The following is an 18,173-nucleotide window of genomic DNA, read 5'->3' on the forward strand; positions in this document are numbered from 1 at the left end:
ATCGTCAATGTCTCAAGTATCGCGAGGATTCCTAATGTTTTAATTTTGATGAGAATCAACATTAGAATTAACATTCTTCCTTGTAGACGTACTCATAGGTTGATATAAATTATTCATTAATACTCGTTGCTTTTGGATCATTTCAAGAAGTAAGTTAATTTTTTTGGTATTGTGGATTATGTTTAGTAGGTATAATTAGGTTGGGCCTATTTGAACTTATTTTTATAATTATCTTTAGGGCAGTAACTATTATGTATTCTATTTATTCGAGAAATAGATGAGAACAAGAGGGATAGCAGAATTTTGTTTAAATTTTAATATGATTTGAGAAAGTGGCATTTTGGTTTTAGAGGGCATGTAAAAAAAACTAATTGTAGTATTTTGATAATTAGAGAAAGAATTGATATAGATCTTCTTAACCTTGAAATATTGATAAAACTGCAAAATTTTGTAGAAAGAGATAGCTTGCTTAGAATTTATAAAAATGTAAGATTGTTTCCTGTTCCGTAACAAACACTATTGTTTTTATTTTATTTTAGTTGTTTTCTGTTATGAAGCCTATTATTTTTTCCGAAATATGAGAATATATATCTTTTGTTACGAGAAAGAGGAACGTTGTCCCAAAATATCATGAAATCCAGGAAAAACGCTACTGATATGGAAAGTTTAATGAAATTAACAGTTCTATTATTTTTATATACAACATTTTTATCTGTATGCATAAGAAAAATAGAGGAATGGTCAATTTATAACTGATGATCCTATTTGATAAAGTTAAAAGTATAAAATTTGAAATCACTATGAGGGCTATTTTTTTAAGCTGCTTCTGTCAAAATAAATTATGTAGTTGCAAGCAGAGTGTGAATATGCGTCATTATTATTCGCTATATTCGACAAGCACAGAATGAATGCGGAATTCCGACATAATGATGTAGGAAATTTGTCCATCAAGAAGGTAGTCAAGGACGCTGAAACAAGCTAGGTTGTATAAGTTAACAAGTGATCGAAAATGCATATTTCGTGAACTTGACATCAGTGCATTATTTGTATGAAATTGTGATCACAGAGCTATAATATTACAGAGTATCTACTGCGTTCCAAAAATCTTAGTGAGAGACACAAAATGAATGACGTCGAGCATAACGCTTTCCACTCAATGCAATATTGCTGTGGACAGTTTATTAAAGCCGATTGTCTGCGACTAGGGATTTGCGCGACGGTCTGGAGATCAAAGAGCAGGGAAAGCAACCGATCCACGTGCTAAAACATCTAACAAACAAGAAAAATATTTCAAGAGGATACCTATGACTATGGTATATTGGGACAAATTGATGGAAAGGAAGCAACAATAACAAATTTTACTAGGACACTTCACGCCAAAAAAGCATGTTTTCATGTAGCATGACTAAGTCAAACCAATATAGTGGAAATTCCTCCAAAAGATTACAAGTCATTGACTTCTCACCTTAGAAACCTTATCCACCCAGTTATTATCTCTTTTGAGAAATTAAGAGGTAGTTAGGACAACGCTTCATGTTATAGGAAGTTATAGGATCGCTTGTTCATGTTGAGATAAATAACTCAACTTTTATGATGACCTTGTAGATAGATGAGGATGATCAATTTAAATTATTAGGTGGAATTAATTTGTTACCTCAACTCGCCTCCTATGTATCCTTAGGAAAAAATAGCCCTCGTATTAAAATTTTCATGCAATTTGTATTCATTTTCTTCTCAAACATATTGTTTATTTTGGGATAATTATAAACGTATTGTTTTGCAATTTTAAATTAGGAAACTTTTGTTTTTATACCAGTTTTTGTTATTAATATTGAATTATGAAATTTTCTATGTTATTCTCTTAGAATGATCAACAATAAACTTGTAACGTATTCATAGTAAAGAGAAAAAGATTATTACTATTATATGTTACGTTTTTGACTCACGGAGAAGAGAAATAAATTATTCCGCACCCCAAAAACCCTGTCTAATGAGCTATTACAGAGTATCCCTTCCTCTTAGATCCTTGAAATATATGTACTTAAACTATTGAAATTTGGGATCAACATATTAACGGTTAATTGAAGAAGTGATACATTGTTTCATAAAATCAATGTTTTCTACCATGTCAATTGGCTTATTACTTTCTTCCACAAATATTTTTCCTGTTTCCTTGTCTCACGTGTATTCTATGTCAGCGAAATTAAATTATTTCCAATTTATACCTTATACCTTATAGAATAAAATCTCATGGTCTGTAGTCCAGTGATCAAGCTGTCTATTGGACTTTGTCATCCAATCTATCTACCAAGACATTCATTATCAAATCAAAATCTTGCTGTACTCTCATAGTGGAGAGAAGTACCATCAAGTCGAAATGTTATTTCCTAATTGCCCGATTCATCTATATTCCGAAATTTATTTTTCACAACGTTCGAATAGATCTCATCGATTGAATTTGTAGTGGAAAAATCGATGATGCTTCGCTTGAGCAAACATTAACATTTTGTTAGCTACTTCTTCATGAAGGGTTTGCTTTCGTCATTAAAGTTAATTGTTTTGACATAGTCCGGATAATGGTATTGTTTGATATGTCATATGAGTGGAATTAACTGCTTTCTCAATATCCAGTGTACAGTGCTTCAGCTCATTTAACACGCAGATACAGTTTAGGTAGAAGAAAAAGTGGGGTCACTACTATTTCTACGATTGAATAGGTTTTTTTTCTAATCAGAAATGTATTGTTTGTTATATCATCATCCATCATTATTTTCAAACTTTAGCTCCCTAAATATTTTTTGTGACTGTGAAACTTTCATAAAAAATATTTTGATTGGTAAAGTACTCAAATCTTTGGTAAATAAGTATTCCAATTGATGAAATGGAAAGAACTTAAGAAATAGTCATATTTTGTGACAACTGTCCAGAGGCGGACTTATGACAATGAATTTGTGAAAAACTTTTCAATACCTTTTTTAAAGAGATGTCATTATTAGCCATAGTAAATCCATGATGATTAACTCACCCGTGCCAGTTCACAAACGCTAATATTGAGATTTCAGATTTCACCAATTCATGTATAACTGTTACAAATATACAAGGGAGGGGAATAGTAGCGTTCACTAAGTGTTGATATATATCAACAACACTCTTACTTTTTTCTCAAATTTCTACATATATGCATGATTCCATTTTTGGCATTGCATTTGGCTGCTACTTGTTTTTTCAATCATTTTTACTGTTGTTATTGAATTTATATTTACAAGAAATTTTACCAACAAACTAGGTCTGCGTATAAAAATCTAGCATGCCAGCACCATTAGTTAGTATCGAAGGCACAGTACATATTTGAACCCAATCGGGGTTTCCAGAGAACAAGAGAAACTAATTTAATTTGTTATACCTATTAAACGATACATACATATATCATATGTTTCTCAAGTCATTCTGATTTCAGGACTCTTCTCATTTAAAATTAGTTCTCTATAATAATTTTTTGACGTTGCGGTTTTTATCAAAATATGACTTGGTACTGACAATTTGCTTGTGCCAAAATAAAAATTAAATCAAAATAGAAATCTGCTCCAAGCATAAGAAATTAAATTTTTACTTAGTTTTTCCATCTCAAAAATATGTAGCAGCTATCATTCAAATTATTCTTAGTTGAATTGAAATTTTATAAAATAGAGCTGTAAATTTTACTTTTAGATCTATTTCATTTTTGATAGTTTTTGCTTTTTTAGTGGATTGGAATCTGAATTCAGGATTTGATAGTTGGATAGATCTATCAGCCAAACTTATAATCACTGATCTTTTTTGTGACATAGGATGTCACTAATTGAAATTGAAATATCTTGAGGACCAAGTTGGTTTTGTGTATCATTCTGTTCTTATGTTATTGTTAATTTTATATAATGTGACATTAAGAAAATTAATAGATTAACAGATTTTTATTAATTTTTTCAATTTGATTTTTTGGTAAGGCAGTAACGCAAAACATACATAACGGAAATAGAATGGAATATTTATATTAAGTTTGCTTAAGACTACTAATTGTGCTATAACACTGCTTAGCTATTCAAAAAACAAAAACTGCATAGGAAGTAAATAATTATCCGGAAAAAATTATGAAAAATATATTCAAAACAATGATGCACAGATACTTCACTCAATTGGGAAACGAAACACAGAGTAAACATTGAAATAAAAAATATTTCTCCTTACCAAATGTACAAGGACTTTCCAGACAACTATCGAATTATTTAAATAAATCTGATATTAGTATAACTCGTTAAGAGCATAAACGTTATCCAAAAGGTCATCAATATGATAAAAAATAATAAAACTGCAAGAACCACCCACAAAATATCAAAAAAAACATAAATTCAATTATAAAGATTCAAAAATACATGAAAAAGAAAATTTTTAGATGGGGTTCAATTTCATAAGAACTAAAAAGCTATCAATGATGGAAAACCCATATAAATTGTGTAAAATTTACAGCTCTATTTTATAAATTTGAATACAACTACGAATAATTGGACTGATAAATGCTACATATTTTTGAAATGAAAAAACTAAGGAAAAATTAACTTTTTACATTAAAGTAGATTTCTATTTAGATTTAATTTTTATTTTCATATTCATACTGTGAGTGATTTATTGATTAATATGAATACGCAAAATTTTTATTTGTCTCTGGAAAAATTAAAAAAAAAAACTAATTTTAAATCATAGGAGATCTAAAATCAAGACGATTTAAAACATAAACATATATTATATGTAGTTTTCACATGAACAATCAGGTATTTATGTTTTTATATTTTCCTTCTCAACGAAAGCAGTAAATGGTGAGTGGATACATTGTAAACTAGTCCATGATGATATTATCATTTGAATCGATACCAAGATTCTCTACGATTAACAATAAAACAATCAGGTGTCGAACAAAAATAGCCTCAATATACTACAAACTCTCAAATTTCGAAGTGAGAATATTCTAACAAGAGGTTCAAATACTTTTTGAACAACACGTGTATTTACCAATCTTACGATAGAATTCGGTATTTGGGTTATCTCAACAGATTGAAAATATTGTGAAGAAAAATAGTAAATAGTTTGAAAGTCCATATTACGAAATTATCTCGAGCTATAATATGTGTTGTAGAGTTCCGTTAAAACCAAGATATTTCATTAGATTAGAACCTCTGTATATTGAAGTGGATTCAGAATACGCACATTTTTTTAATCGTCTGGTTAAACATAGTCCTTTTAGAAGTATAGACACGTTTATGTCAAAATTAACGATATGTTACTAAATGTAAGTTGGAAAAAAAATGTATGTATTTCTGTATTCGATTCAAAAGAATATTTAAATAATTATCCTTAATTTTTTTCGCTGCGTGAAGTCCTTCTTATATACATACTGAATTGCGTTATAAAAAATTCAAAAATATAGATAAAAACCAGTTGACCTATAAGATATGAAAAAAATCCCAAGTAATTGATAAAACCAGAAAGGGATGATGCCAAATGGCACTTAACTTTGAAGGATAAATTAATAAGTGTGATGATTAAACTGTAAATTTACAATCAGAAACGTGTTTAATAATAGAATAATATAAATCACAATTCTATAAAGTTAAAATTAAAATTAAAACTTTGAATAAAATAAGGCCAACACACAAAAGAACATTCTAAACAGCAGCATAGATAATCCATGAAAAAATTGCCCACCACCATTTTGTATTACGTATTGCGATGAAATAACAGTTTATATTTTGGTTCATAAGATCCATAAGATTTGTACCTTAATCATATCTGTAAATCAGCTAAGGCATTTGGACCATAATGTTTTTCTTCTGTTCCGGAGGATGTCTTTTGGTGTATCTCATATTTAATAGATGCCGCAGTTACCACTCCACTATCTTCTCATCGAATAAGAATGCTTTCATTTCTATTTATTGCACAAGCCATTTCTCCTTTCGGTTTTTTGTCAAAACCAGAAAAATATTATGGAATAAGCTTGTATTTGTTCTTTTGCTCTTCTCCACATTTTCCATCGTATCTTCATGTTCTACCGCAGCTTTGTTCTCGCGAAATGTATCCCATTTGTCTCAAAATGTGAAATAAACTGGTACCACAAAATAAGTTGTCAAAAAATATTATAATGCAGATGTTTTACCGAACAAATGGCCTTGTGTAGGATCTCATTTCTTTAGCTCACTTTGATGAATATCTAAACAGATCAAATAGTCATAATATGAGCGAAGGCACCAAAATTATCAACCTAATCTCATTGGCTAGTACTAGTAGTACTAGCACTAGTAAAAGGTTTCATTGGATGTCAGCTGAAATACCTGATTATACTTTCAACATAATTGGTGCCAGATGTTGGAAGTTTTTCACGTAATTATATTCCAAAAGATTCAAAAGCTTTCTCAACTTAGTGATTTGTTAATATTATCCAATTTAGTACTTTCGGCACAATGCATATATTACAGGATTGTGGTATACATATTAAGCCTCACACTATCGCTGATAAGCTCATTATGGACCCAGTAGCTACTATATATATATATATATATATATATATATATATATATATATATATATATATATATATATATATATATATATATAAATAAATATATCCACTAACAAGTGAAATACCAACGGAACATTTAATCCCCTTTTCAGTTATATTGGAAGTTTCAGTGGCATTTTTAAATATAATGTATTTTTTTGTTTCGTTTGTAATTGACTTTCAAAAACTGCTTAAAAACCTCGAACGCGAAACTTTCAAATTTGAAATTGGCAACTTTTTAAATCTTTATTAAAGTCTCCATTTATAAAATCTACAGGAACATTTCTTTCATGTCTTATTCTTTCAGTTTTCCTTTACATCAAATTTGTAATTCATCGTTAGTGGGTCTTCATTTATTACTTCTGATTAAGTACCAACATCTTGAATTGAATTGTTTTCAATCCTAATACCTCTGATAACTAAATGTGTGCTAACAACTCATTAAATTACGTATATCATTATCATCTTCTCCATTTCCGTTTTCTTCGTCAGACAAAACAGTAGGAGCTGGTGACTCCACATAAATATCGACGGGTAAATTGTCAGATTATGTTGAGTCTAAAAGCATGTCCAGTGCATCCAGAAAACGAATATCGGACCTGGGAATAAAGAGCTACTCAATATTCTTCAAATACTTTGTAATTGTAGAAAACGAACGCTAAAATCAAGTTTTGTAATGTATACATTTTCATATGTAACTCTATTAATAGATATAGAAAGAATTAAAGAAAAGAATATTATTGTTGTATGCAAATGATCCACATATAAAATCAAAAATTATATCCATTTATAAAAAGTGGTTGCCCACCCAATGATACAATTCGGCATCATTGGGCGTTAAAATTTCTTTTTAGGGGATGTAGCTTGACATAATCATCATTATTTTTCATATAAAGTAAACTTCAACTCTTTAGGAAACAATTTATTCGGCTCTCAATTACATGAATATTGATTATAATTACTTACGCTAGCGAATACATGGTTGCTTCGATATCAACAAACTTCTCCATAGTTGGCAACTTAAGCTTGTTTATGCAGCAATAATTAAAAATTAACCTTAAACTAACAAATTAAATTATTTTTTAAGTGGTACTGAATAGGTATTTTTAGTTCATGCAAAAATTAATAGTAAATTTAAATTAATATTAAAGACTTTCAACTTATTAGTTCAATTCCTTAATTTTTTGAGGTTATTTCTTTGTTCTTTGGTTTTATTCGCGTTAACGCGCCGATTTCCGCCATGATGATCTATTTTTTGAAACTGATTTAAAAAAAAATAGGAAAAGGCAATGTCTGAAAATCAGCAATATCCTTTAGACGAACTAATACTGATAGATAGTATCAGTAGCTTTCCACATTTGTATGACAAAAGGACCCATACAGGGTATTTCTATTTGTTTACCAGTAATTCATAATTATCCTTAATTTACTTAATAAACCAAAAAATTACCACCAAGAAAATATAGTTTAATGTTGATTTTGATTTAATTTTGGCTGCATAAATCAAATTAATATAGGAAAAGAAGTGATTTCAACGTCTTAATCGAAGAGCCTTGTGTCCAGAGAAACAATTTTTAACACAGGTGGGGCGCAAAAGCGCGCGAAATGTGAATAGTTTATCGATGCAGATGGCATCAGTAGCCCATAATAGATAAAGTTAACAACCATAGAAATAACACAATAAATTCATTACATTCATATTATAGTTTTTATGTCAAGAAAAAACATTCATTCCTGAATTTTTTCATCTTTTTACATTTTATGAGCTATAAGCGGAAATCAAAACAAAATTTTTGGAGGTGCTAGATTTTTTAAAGCTTTTGAATTTCTTCATGGGCTAATCAACTTTTCACATCATTATGTATCGATTAAATTTACTCACGAAATTTTTTTAATAGTATGTCGAATTAACATGTAGACTAGATTACAGTACCCAAATGATGTTCTCCATTTCTTAAGTGAAACAACTGAAACAAACGAATAATTTGTCAAATTAGTTGAATAAACTTATGAAATGCAGCCACAATTGATGGTATTTTTGAGAAATAAAATAAACACGCTCCTCCTCTTTCCTATTTTAATTAGAAAAATTGACAAAGATCTAATTTTTGCTTCTCCCATCGGTTTTCTACTATTTATAATTCTTATCTAAGCAAAGATTTTTCAACTTCTGCAAACCATTGATTTGATTTGATCGTATATCACTACACAATTTTCATTTTCTTGACTACATACTATTAGATACTATTTTAAGCCGTTGCTGTTCAATCGAATATGACTTTTTTGTGGTGATTTGATTTTTATAATTAAATGAAAACTTTGAAAAGAAAATAATCCAATAGATTTGTGATACCAACCAAATCTCATTTCCCTGAGGCTATAACTGGAGGAAAAGCAGCACCAATACTACAGTCAATATAGACTGGACTTAATATCAGGAACCAAACACAATACTTATCAAATTCTGTCAACATAATGATATACGAGGATATATTGAAAAGTTCTTAGCCTACTATAGAACCAAACAAAATTTCAATGTCAAAATATTTTATTACTCAATATATTACATTTATTACAGCGAACCTGCAACGTCTCTAGACCTTTCAAAAAAATGTTTCTTGCTCTGTAAACCAGACCTCCACAGCTTTTATTACCACCCAAACTTTTTTTCAGTTGAGGAAAGAGATGATAGTCGGACGAAGCCAAATCTGGTGAATGAGGGGGGTGTTCTAGTAATTCAAACCCTACATCATGAACTTTGTACACGGCAACATGAGATTTGTGTGCAGGGCCGTTATCCTGCAAAAACAAAACACATTTGGATAGCTTTCCGCATCTTTTCTCTTCAATTTTTTCACGTAGAGTGGTCAGTAATGTCGAATAGGAAACTCCAGTTATTGTTCTACTCTTATCCAAAAAATCAATCGTGATTACTCCATGGCAATTCCAAAAAACTGGAGCAAGAACTTTTCCAGCAGGTTTTTAGACACGAAACTTCTTAGTTCTTGGAAAACCAGAGTTTCACCATTCCATCGATTGTTGCTTTGTTTCTGGATCGTAGAAATGTACCCAAATCTCATCCATAGTAACAATTCGGTTTAAGAAGTCTACATCGTTTTCAAATCGAGCACAGATCGAACGCGATGCTTCTACCCTTGCACGTTTTTGGTCAACATTCAAACATTTGGGGACCTATTTTGCAGCAATTTTTCTCACGCGTTCGTATGAAATATTCAGTGCTTCAGATGTCCGTTTTAGCCCAATTCGACGGTCTGATAAAATCATGTCAAGAACTGCATATTTTCTGGGACACAGAAACTGGCCTTCCCGATCAGTTATCATCTTCAAAGGAAACTTTACCTCTTTTGAAGCTTGCAGTCCAATTTTTCCCGGTCGCATACAAAGGACATTGATCACCAAGGGTATTAAGCATATCTTCGTAAATCCAATCTTTTAACCCTTTTAAATACGGGTACTTGATAATGGCTCGATACACCAATTTTTTGATTTTCACAATTTCAAACTTTACACTGACACTTCTAATAAACTATTGTTCGTTGTTATGGTCCCGCAATATTTTGTTTTTGCACGGAACTGGTCTAGGCTAACTAGATATTAATACATCCTCGTAGTAGTAATACTACAGTTATTAAATGGTAGATTTTCTACTACAATCTTATTACAAGTAGTAGGGGATATGTTGGCCAAATGGGCACTTTATTTATTTTTTAAATAACAACTAATTATTATTTTTCCAGTCTTTGATGTCATAAGGAACTTTTGATAACAAATTCAAGATAAATAGAAATAAAATAAAAAAGATTTTTCTCCATCTTGATCCATGGTGCTGGTAAAATGAAGTACCCCACTGATGGAAAATGAGAATAACAAGGAAAGATGATCATTTGACCTGGAAGAACTCGCAAACATCTTCCACATAATGAGCATGATATCCACTCTTCAATGGAAACAAAGTATACTTCCTCACAATGTTTCGTTCTTATCTTCAGATGATGAGACTCTCCGTCGTTTTGCTCTTTTCTCCGATCGGCTATACACCTTTGATTTTTCATTTTGAACTTTTGTAGCAGTTTTATTCTGTTTTTCAAATCATCTTTTTCTTTTTTGTTCCTATTTTCTCTAGTTTTTTCTGATCAGTATCTCTTTTTTTCTGAGCGATGACTTCTAGTTCTTGCTTGTGGGGAGACGAAGTGATGATTGCTATTTTTCCACGCTTTTCAGCATTACGTCAAGATCTTTAAGTGAGCAGAAGAGTTGTTCTGGAGAAGTCAAACAAAGCTCCTGACGATTTTATCGCGTGACGGCACATTAGCTGGTTGTGATGTCTCTGGTTCCTAATAAACAGGGTTTTCAGCTGGTTCTAGTGAGTGCGTTTGCTGTTTGAATTGATTTTGTTCCGCTTGTGATATCTCCGGTTGGTCTTTTGTTTGATACTGTGTAATTCCTAATTATCTTGCCTGGGACTCCAATGGGAAAACCGTAGCAACAAATCATCAACAACGTCTTTGCTAAAAGCCGCAGTATTATCAGATGTTTGTGCAGCGACTCTGTCTGAAGTTTGGACAGCAGTGACATTGCTTATATTTTGAAATACTTCTCAGTTTATGGTAGTTTGACCATCATTCAATCGGATCTCGGTTATCAATAATTGGGGAAATATGTTTGGATTAAAAAGCCAAGTCCCACATTTACCAAATCCATGTAATGCTAAAGACGTAATGGCTACTTGAACAAAAGCATTTCCAAATACTTCAGCGACTCGGCGGATAATAACCACTTCCTTATGAATTTACGTTGAGTCAACTCTTAGAAATTCGATTAAGCCGGGTTGGTAGACAGGATCCATTTTAATTTTGAGATATGACTCTCGTATTGGAGCTCCTAATCTAGGTGTATCTAAAGAGGTTCAGACTGGCCACGTCTAATTTTGTAAATACTCACCGAATGTAAATGTGATAGATTGATAGTAATTATGGTTTACAATTAATATTATAAAGTGAGCGTAAAGTACAGGATATATTGAAAAAAAAGAACATGTTTGGTTCAAATTTTTATCCACTCTGTATATAAAACAGGAAATCATTATAATTTAATAGAATATAGATTTTGAATCGAATAAAAATTTCGATGGATAAAATACAAATTTTTTCCTCAATATATAGTAAATTGCAAAGCGTTAGTTTTCACATAAAAGTTTCAATACCTCTTTAAGGTAAATCCGATTTCGATATCATATACGGTGTTAACTTTGTAGAAGAGTTGAACGACAATCTATATAAATCTAGATAATTTCGAAATATGGACCTTAAGAATATCTAATGTTTCTGGTACCTCTTGAAATAATATTTATAACTAACTTTGTCGTAAGATTGATACGTGCCATTCTCGGTTTTAAAAATTTTCATATATGGATTGACACGTTTACTGCCAAGTTTTTGTAAGATTCCGCACTAGGTCATGCGCGCGAGACCAAATGTCAGAAACAATTGAATCTGACTTCTTACCTAATGTGATTCCCCTAAACTGTTTTCTCTTAATTCAGAACCCATCAGGGATCAATCGATCATTTAGACGCTAAAATCCAACATCCATATCTCCATATGAGGAGTAGTAGAATCATTCCCAGTCCTGGGTGGTTTTACAAGGAAATTATTTTGAAGGAAACAACATTTTTCCATTGATCAGATTTTGATAAAAAATTTCATCAGTAACATTAATCTTCGTTTTTCAAACATTAATTTCTTATTTTTATAATAATAACATAACATTCCGCTTGGAAAAATAATGGAAGGAGCTCATCAAATCATAACGCTTCTCAAATATAGTAATCGTTTCCATATATTATTGTGTTGAGAAAGTAACAGAATTGCTAATATTTCGATTCTTATTAGGTTTTAACTAAATAGGTTTGAAGGCTAGAGGTGTTATTATGAGTGAATATTTAACAATTGTACCAAATTCATCGGTAATAACTATTATTCTCATGATGAGAGATTACTGTAATCGTAGAACTCATATTAAATCACTCATTAAGTCCCTGGCCCAACAAAGAAAACACAAAAATAACAAAAATCGTCAAGCTCCTCATAATAGCCATTAACTGCCAACATCATCCCTTCATTATTGGAAAATAGTTGACCACAGTGTCATTTTTACAAATCTGGGAACGGAAAATAATCCGAGGGGGCTAAATCCGCGGAAAATGAGTGAGAGGTAGCAATTGAAACGCTAATTCATCAATTTTGGCCATTGCAATAACGGATGTGTTAGCTGGTGCATTGTCTTCATAAAACAACCCGCTCTTCTTAGCCAATTGCATCCGTTTTTGGTTCATTTCTTCGCTTAAACACTGCAATAAGTTCGCATAATACTTGCCGATGATATTTTTTCCTTTATCAAGATTATCTCGCGCGCATCCCAAAAAACCGACACCTGTAGATGGAATAGTCTCTGAATTCTTGAGAGCCGAATCTCCCTTATCAGTCCCTTATTTTGATTGTTCTTTTGTTTCGGGTGTCAGGAGATGGATCTACGTTTCATCCGTGGTTATGAAACGGAGCGAAAATTCGGATTTATTTTTTTGAAATATTGCCAAATACTCGATGGAAACATCTTGGAAACGTCGTTGTTTTTATACTATTGTGAGAAAACGCAACACCCATCTTGCGCACAACTTTCTCATGTCCGAATTTCCAGTCAATATGCGACGTGCCGCATTTTTTGAAATACCTACTATGTCTGCTAGCTCGCGCATTTTCAATCAATGATCATCCAGTACCACTTTGTGGATTTTCTTTAACATTTCTGGAGTCGTCACCTTATTTGGCCACTGCGATGCTGGTCTTTGCAAGTCCTAGGGCCTCGGTTAAATATAGTTCAGCTTTTATATTTGTTGAGCCAATGCCTTTCAAATAAAAATATTGTATCGCATAACGATGAATGTAATTTTTTAAATAAATTATGAATATCTCCATTTCGACCTTAATATATTTATATTAATACATAAACTAATTATGTATTAATGTATGTATAAATTAAGATTTTGATAAGCTTTCAGAAATAAAAAATATATCATTACGAATAAATATTACTTGCTATTACTATCACTTACTATGCTAGACTCTGCATATTCAAACTAATGTATATCATTGAATTTACAGCATGTTTTATTACTTACAAAGATAAGAACACTTTTAATCACGTGTGCTTCACACACTGTATGAATATGAAATAAAAAAATAAAATAATTTTTCGATTGATTCAATTCACAGAAAATAGTTATATTGTAAGACATATCTTACTAAAACATATTCTAAATTAATATTCAAATAGTATCACATTTGACGTGATTTTAATTTTAGCTGTAACCAGTTGAAATTCTCTTTCAAGTGCTAATGAGAACTCTGGAAATCCTTTTGATATTTTCTCTAGATGTCTGTGATATTTGCTCAAAGATAATCACTATTTTCACAATCTTCCAATGTATTGAAAAAATTTTCTTCTTAGTTTTTGACAATATATGAAATTTGTTTAATAGCTAGTACTGTGTTAGTTAGTATTTTTTCAGATACTATACTGGTTTGAGCTGGGTGGTTGATATACACATTTGAATACACAAAATACACAATCTCTATGACGAACTGCTTACATTTATTAAACACTAAAAAAATCAATATTTCACTTGAAGAAAAGCAGCTTAAAATGATCATATTCAAAGACTACCGTTAGATGAGTGTGATCTGTTGAAAATGTATATAAAGGGTATTCCAAATTTACTTATCTTGCGAAATTTCTTCAGTTTCAAAAATCAACAAGAATTGAAATTTAATTGAATCAACAACTACTGAATCATTCCTATATGTCATTTTCCATGAGGAAAATATATTAACGGAAATAATAGTGGGTATATTTATGAAAACTTTTTGAAAAATGTTTAAATAATCTTTAAATTGATTTGGAATTCTGCAAAGGAATAATATTTTATCATGTGATACTTTCTAAAGTATCTACCATATATACAGTGTGGACCAAATAATACCTAATGAGGTTAAACACGGATTTATTCTATTTCTTTCTCAAATATATTTGCTAGATATCATGTATTGAATATTAAATAATTTGATTGTTTGTTGGGTATTAAAACCACATATTAGGATATAGCTTCACCATAAGCAGCAAAACGTTTTTAATCATTGTACATTCATATGGGCGAAATTGATGCTGGTGTTTTTTGTCCTTCTACAGTTTTATTTGTTGATATAACTATTTGAAAGAAAACGCTCTTTATTGGACAGCAAACCAATTATCAAAAGAATCATTTTGTATAGCTAATTGTGTAAAACGGATAGCTAATTTTCATCATTGTTGGTGGTTCTGCGGTACCAATTCTTGCAGAGTAAATATTTATACGTGGTTACGTCTTAAAAAGCTTAAAAATTCTACGTAATGTCGTTTTGAATATTCCAGTTTGGCAGGAACAACGGAGTGGTGGGACAGATCTCTGTCTTTGTAATATTTAGATTTATGTGATTCCAATTAGGATTTTTGTTCATTCCACTATTCTACTTGAACCTGTGTCAATAACCTTTCTGTAAAATACTAACGAGTAAAACTTCCGTATTATGCCAGTGACAGTGGACTTTAAATAAGAACCAGATATGTGAAGGAGCGGATTTGTAATTTGAAAAGAAATTGCTTAAAATAACTCAGATAGTGTGAAGCAATACCTCGAACGAGTTTAATCTAACCTATCTTTTTTGTTGCCTAAATAGGCGGGTTGGAAACTTACGCTATGGGCTGTGCAATACTGTGAGTTCTTGAGTATTTCTGCGATGCTTTACTATCTTCTTACTCTTTTACTGCAGTTATATACGAGTCCTCATTGGCGAAACATACATACATTTTAGAGTTAGTCAATGCCCATCTAGCCGGGAGCCTGAAGTTGCACTAAACTCAAATATTCGTAAGATTAATGGGGCTCGTGGCATCTAAACGTTCTCATCGATCCTCTGTTTATGTTGAACACCATAGGATTGGAATGATATGAGCATTAGACCGTCTTACGTAATAATCCATGATCTTGAGATCCATAGAATGGGAATTTTGTGGGTCACGACTCTTCAATCAGTCTGAAACAACTCTCATATTTTTACTACGAATGAATTATAAAACGATTACAATTTATGCCCAATTTTGATTCGAACACAGAACCACAAGTTAGCACCTTTATCAATTTGGCTATGTATGTATTAGGCGATATTGCATTATTAAAAGTTCATTATAATTTCAACTTTTTGAACATACCAGGTTTGATAAGTTAAAAATACAGTATAATGGTCAAAAAATCTCATTGGCGTAGTTGTTTCCGCAATTTTATATTGCATGTTTAGAGTTCTCACCCTTACCCCAACTTACATACCAAACCCCACCACCACCCGTCACTGGCATGGTACGGAACAGTAGACTATACCTACGTATAAAGTCTCTATGTAAATATTTTACAGCAACAATAATTCGATGGTAGCATTTTTACTGATTATATTTCAAAGATCATCAAACTATATTGCATACTCTCACAATTCAGTTCCCACATTGTTTATCAGTGCAAACATTTCGATCGATTCCAGAATGGTCGATCACTGAACTTAGTTCCTCAAAACAAACAATCAAACTCCTAATAACGAAAGCTGTGGGTGCTGATCTTAGATTAACATATTGCTGATATTAAATGTGAGTCACAAGAATTGATCGTTAAACAAATGAAGAAACTCGATAGCTTTGACGGTGTTTTGAACGCTATGGTTTAATAAAAAAATACCAATATTTCAATTATAACTTACAAAAAGAGAAAAATTATTATAACATAAAAAGTTATTCGTCTTATTTGCTCAACCTGGTGCATAAAAAAGTAGACATCTTTAAAAAAACAATGTAATTATAGACTCTACAAGATGGTTTTTTGACATTATTTATATAAAAGTTATATATTATGAATAATATTTTGTATCTCACAATTTAAATTATTGTAACTGATATTACAAGCAGATGAAAATATACAAAATTTGTAAATGTTCAAAAAAATAATATCAATTGAAACAATGTTATTTTATCTATATAATGAAAGAGTTATTACTATAATTATGATATTCGACATAAACCCTCTCAATATATGTGTTATACAATAACAGTTATTAAAATAATTATGGAGACAGTAACAATGAATTGAAAATGATAAGTAATACAAATAAACAAGGTACTAAGGCTTCATACGAGAGCAAAATTATGTACAATACCGAGACCGCATACACGGCAACCCGAAAGTCTTTTTTAGGTCTCGTTTTTTTATGAAGTTTTCATACGAAAAATTATAGAGAACCATATATTTCACAAAATATAAAATCTATGGAATATATTTTAAGTTGGAATAATTTGTTTGAACAATCGATGGATGACATTTTCTCTGATAGGCATATGTGTCTATAATAAACTAGTGAGAGTGAGAAACTCGAATACTACAGAAAAGGTTTCTTTTGCTTGACATTTTTTACCTGAAATATCTTCTTATTTATCCCAGAAATACAGAATACAGAATACTAGTAATGAGGCGAGACCAAAATTTGAACGAGACTTTATTTTTTGGGAATTCTCGAAATTGAAACTCTTATTCTGGTCTTCTATGAAGCCCTACAAATTACTGACGTAATAAGAAGGAAAATCATGTTATAGCATTTTTTGCGCTGTTGTTAAAAGTTTATTACATTTCGTCATAAATCAAAGAGCTGCAGAGAATTCCCTTCTTCTCTTGTATACCATTATATCAAGTTATATTTGTTACATCTTTTTAATAATGCAACCAAAATTCCAAAAATGAGAAAGAAAATGAGGATGAGAATATCAGAATATTGCAGTAAATATCATTAACATTATTAACAGCTTATTACTGATTTAGAAATAATAGTTTAGTAGTGGGTATCAATAACTAAAATGGTACGTTTCCATTTCCTAGCTTTGGCCAAGACAACGTGAAACCAAATATCTATATCATTTTTAATACTAATTAATTCACTGAAATATTAAATACAGAAGTATATACCGAGAAATTAATAGAACGTTTGCTTGATGTATTGCAATTTATTTTCGAATATTTTCCTTTGTCAACATCACAATACCCACTATAAGTCAAAGTAATTGATTTATCATGAATCATCATCTCACGATAAATGAAATTATACAGAAAAAATGATGTAAGGGTGGAGCTATATAACAAAATATCTCTGGGAATTTTTAATCATAGCCAAAGTACTTAATAATTTTTATGTATTACAATGTACACTCCATTAACTACAAAAATTTTACTGTGAAGCGGGAGGGACATAATTTACGAATCACACTGACACATCTTATATTCTTTTTCTACGCTAATTCACTGCATAATACGATTTTACAGGAAAATAAGTTGGGAGATATATGTTTCTCTTTACGGTATGTTCCCACTGCTGGAAAATTGACTGTCGTAATTCTGGAAGCTAAGAATTTGAAGAAAATGGATGTTGGTGGATTATCAGGT

The 18,173-nt window shown here is 31.0% G+C and overlaps 1 protein-coding gene across 9 annotated transcripts in view; it reads left to right on the forward strand.

The window, feature by feature from the left end:
• The window catches only part of LOC130440912 (synaptotagmin 1-like), a 113,465-nt gene that overhangs the window by 75,649 nt on the left and 19,643 nt on the right, over nucleotides 1-18,173 (forward strand). For 5 of the 9 annotated variants that reach the window (XM_056774265.1, XM_056774271.1, XM_056774266.1 and 2 more), the window contains exon 8: nucleotides 18,054-18,171. In XM_056774265.1, coding sequence (XP_056630243.1) covers nucleotides 18,054-18,171 — 118 coding nt within the window. The remainder of the gene's footprint in view (nucleotides 1-18,053; nucleotides 18,172-18,173) is intronic. The other 4 variants (XM_056774268.1, XM_056774274.1, XM_056774273.1 and 1 more) reach the window with 1 other exon arrangement.

The sequence above is a fragment of the Diorhabda sublineata genome, chromosome 3, assembly GCF_026230105.1.
Source record: "Diorhabda sublineata isolate icDioSubl1.1 chromosome 3, icDioSubl1.1, whole genome shotgun sequence".
Lineage (NCBI taxonomy): Eukaryota > Metazoa > Arthropoda > Insecta > Coleoptera > Chrysomelidae > Diorhabda > Diorhabda sublineata.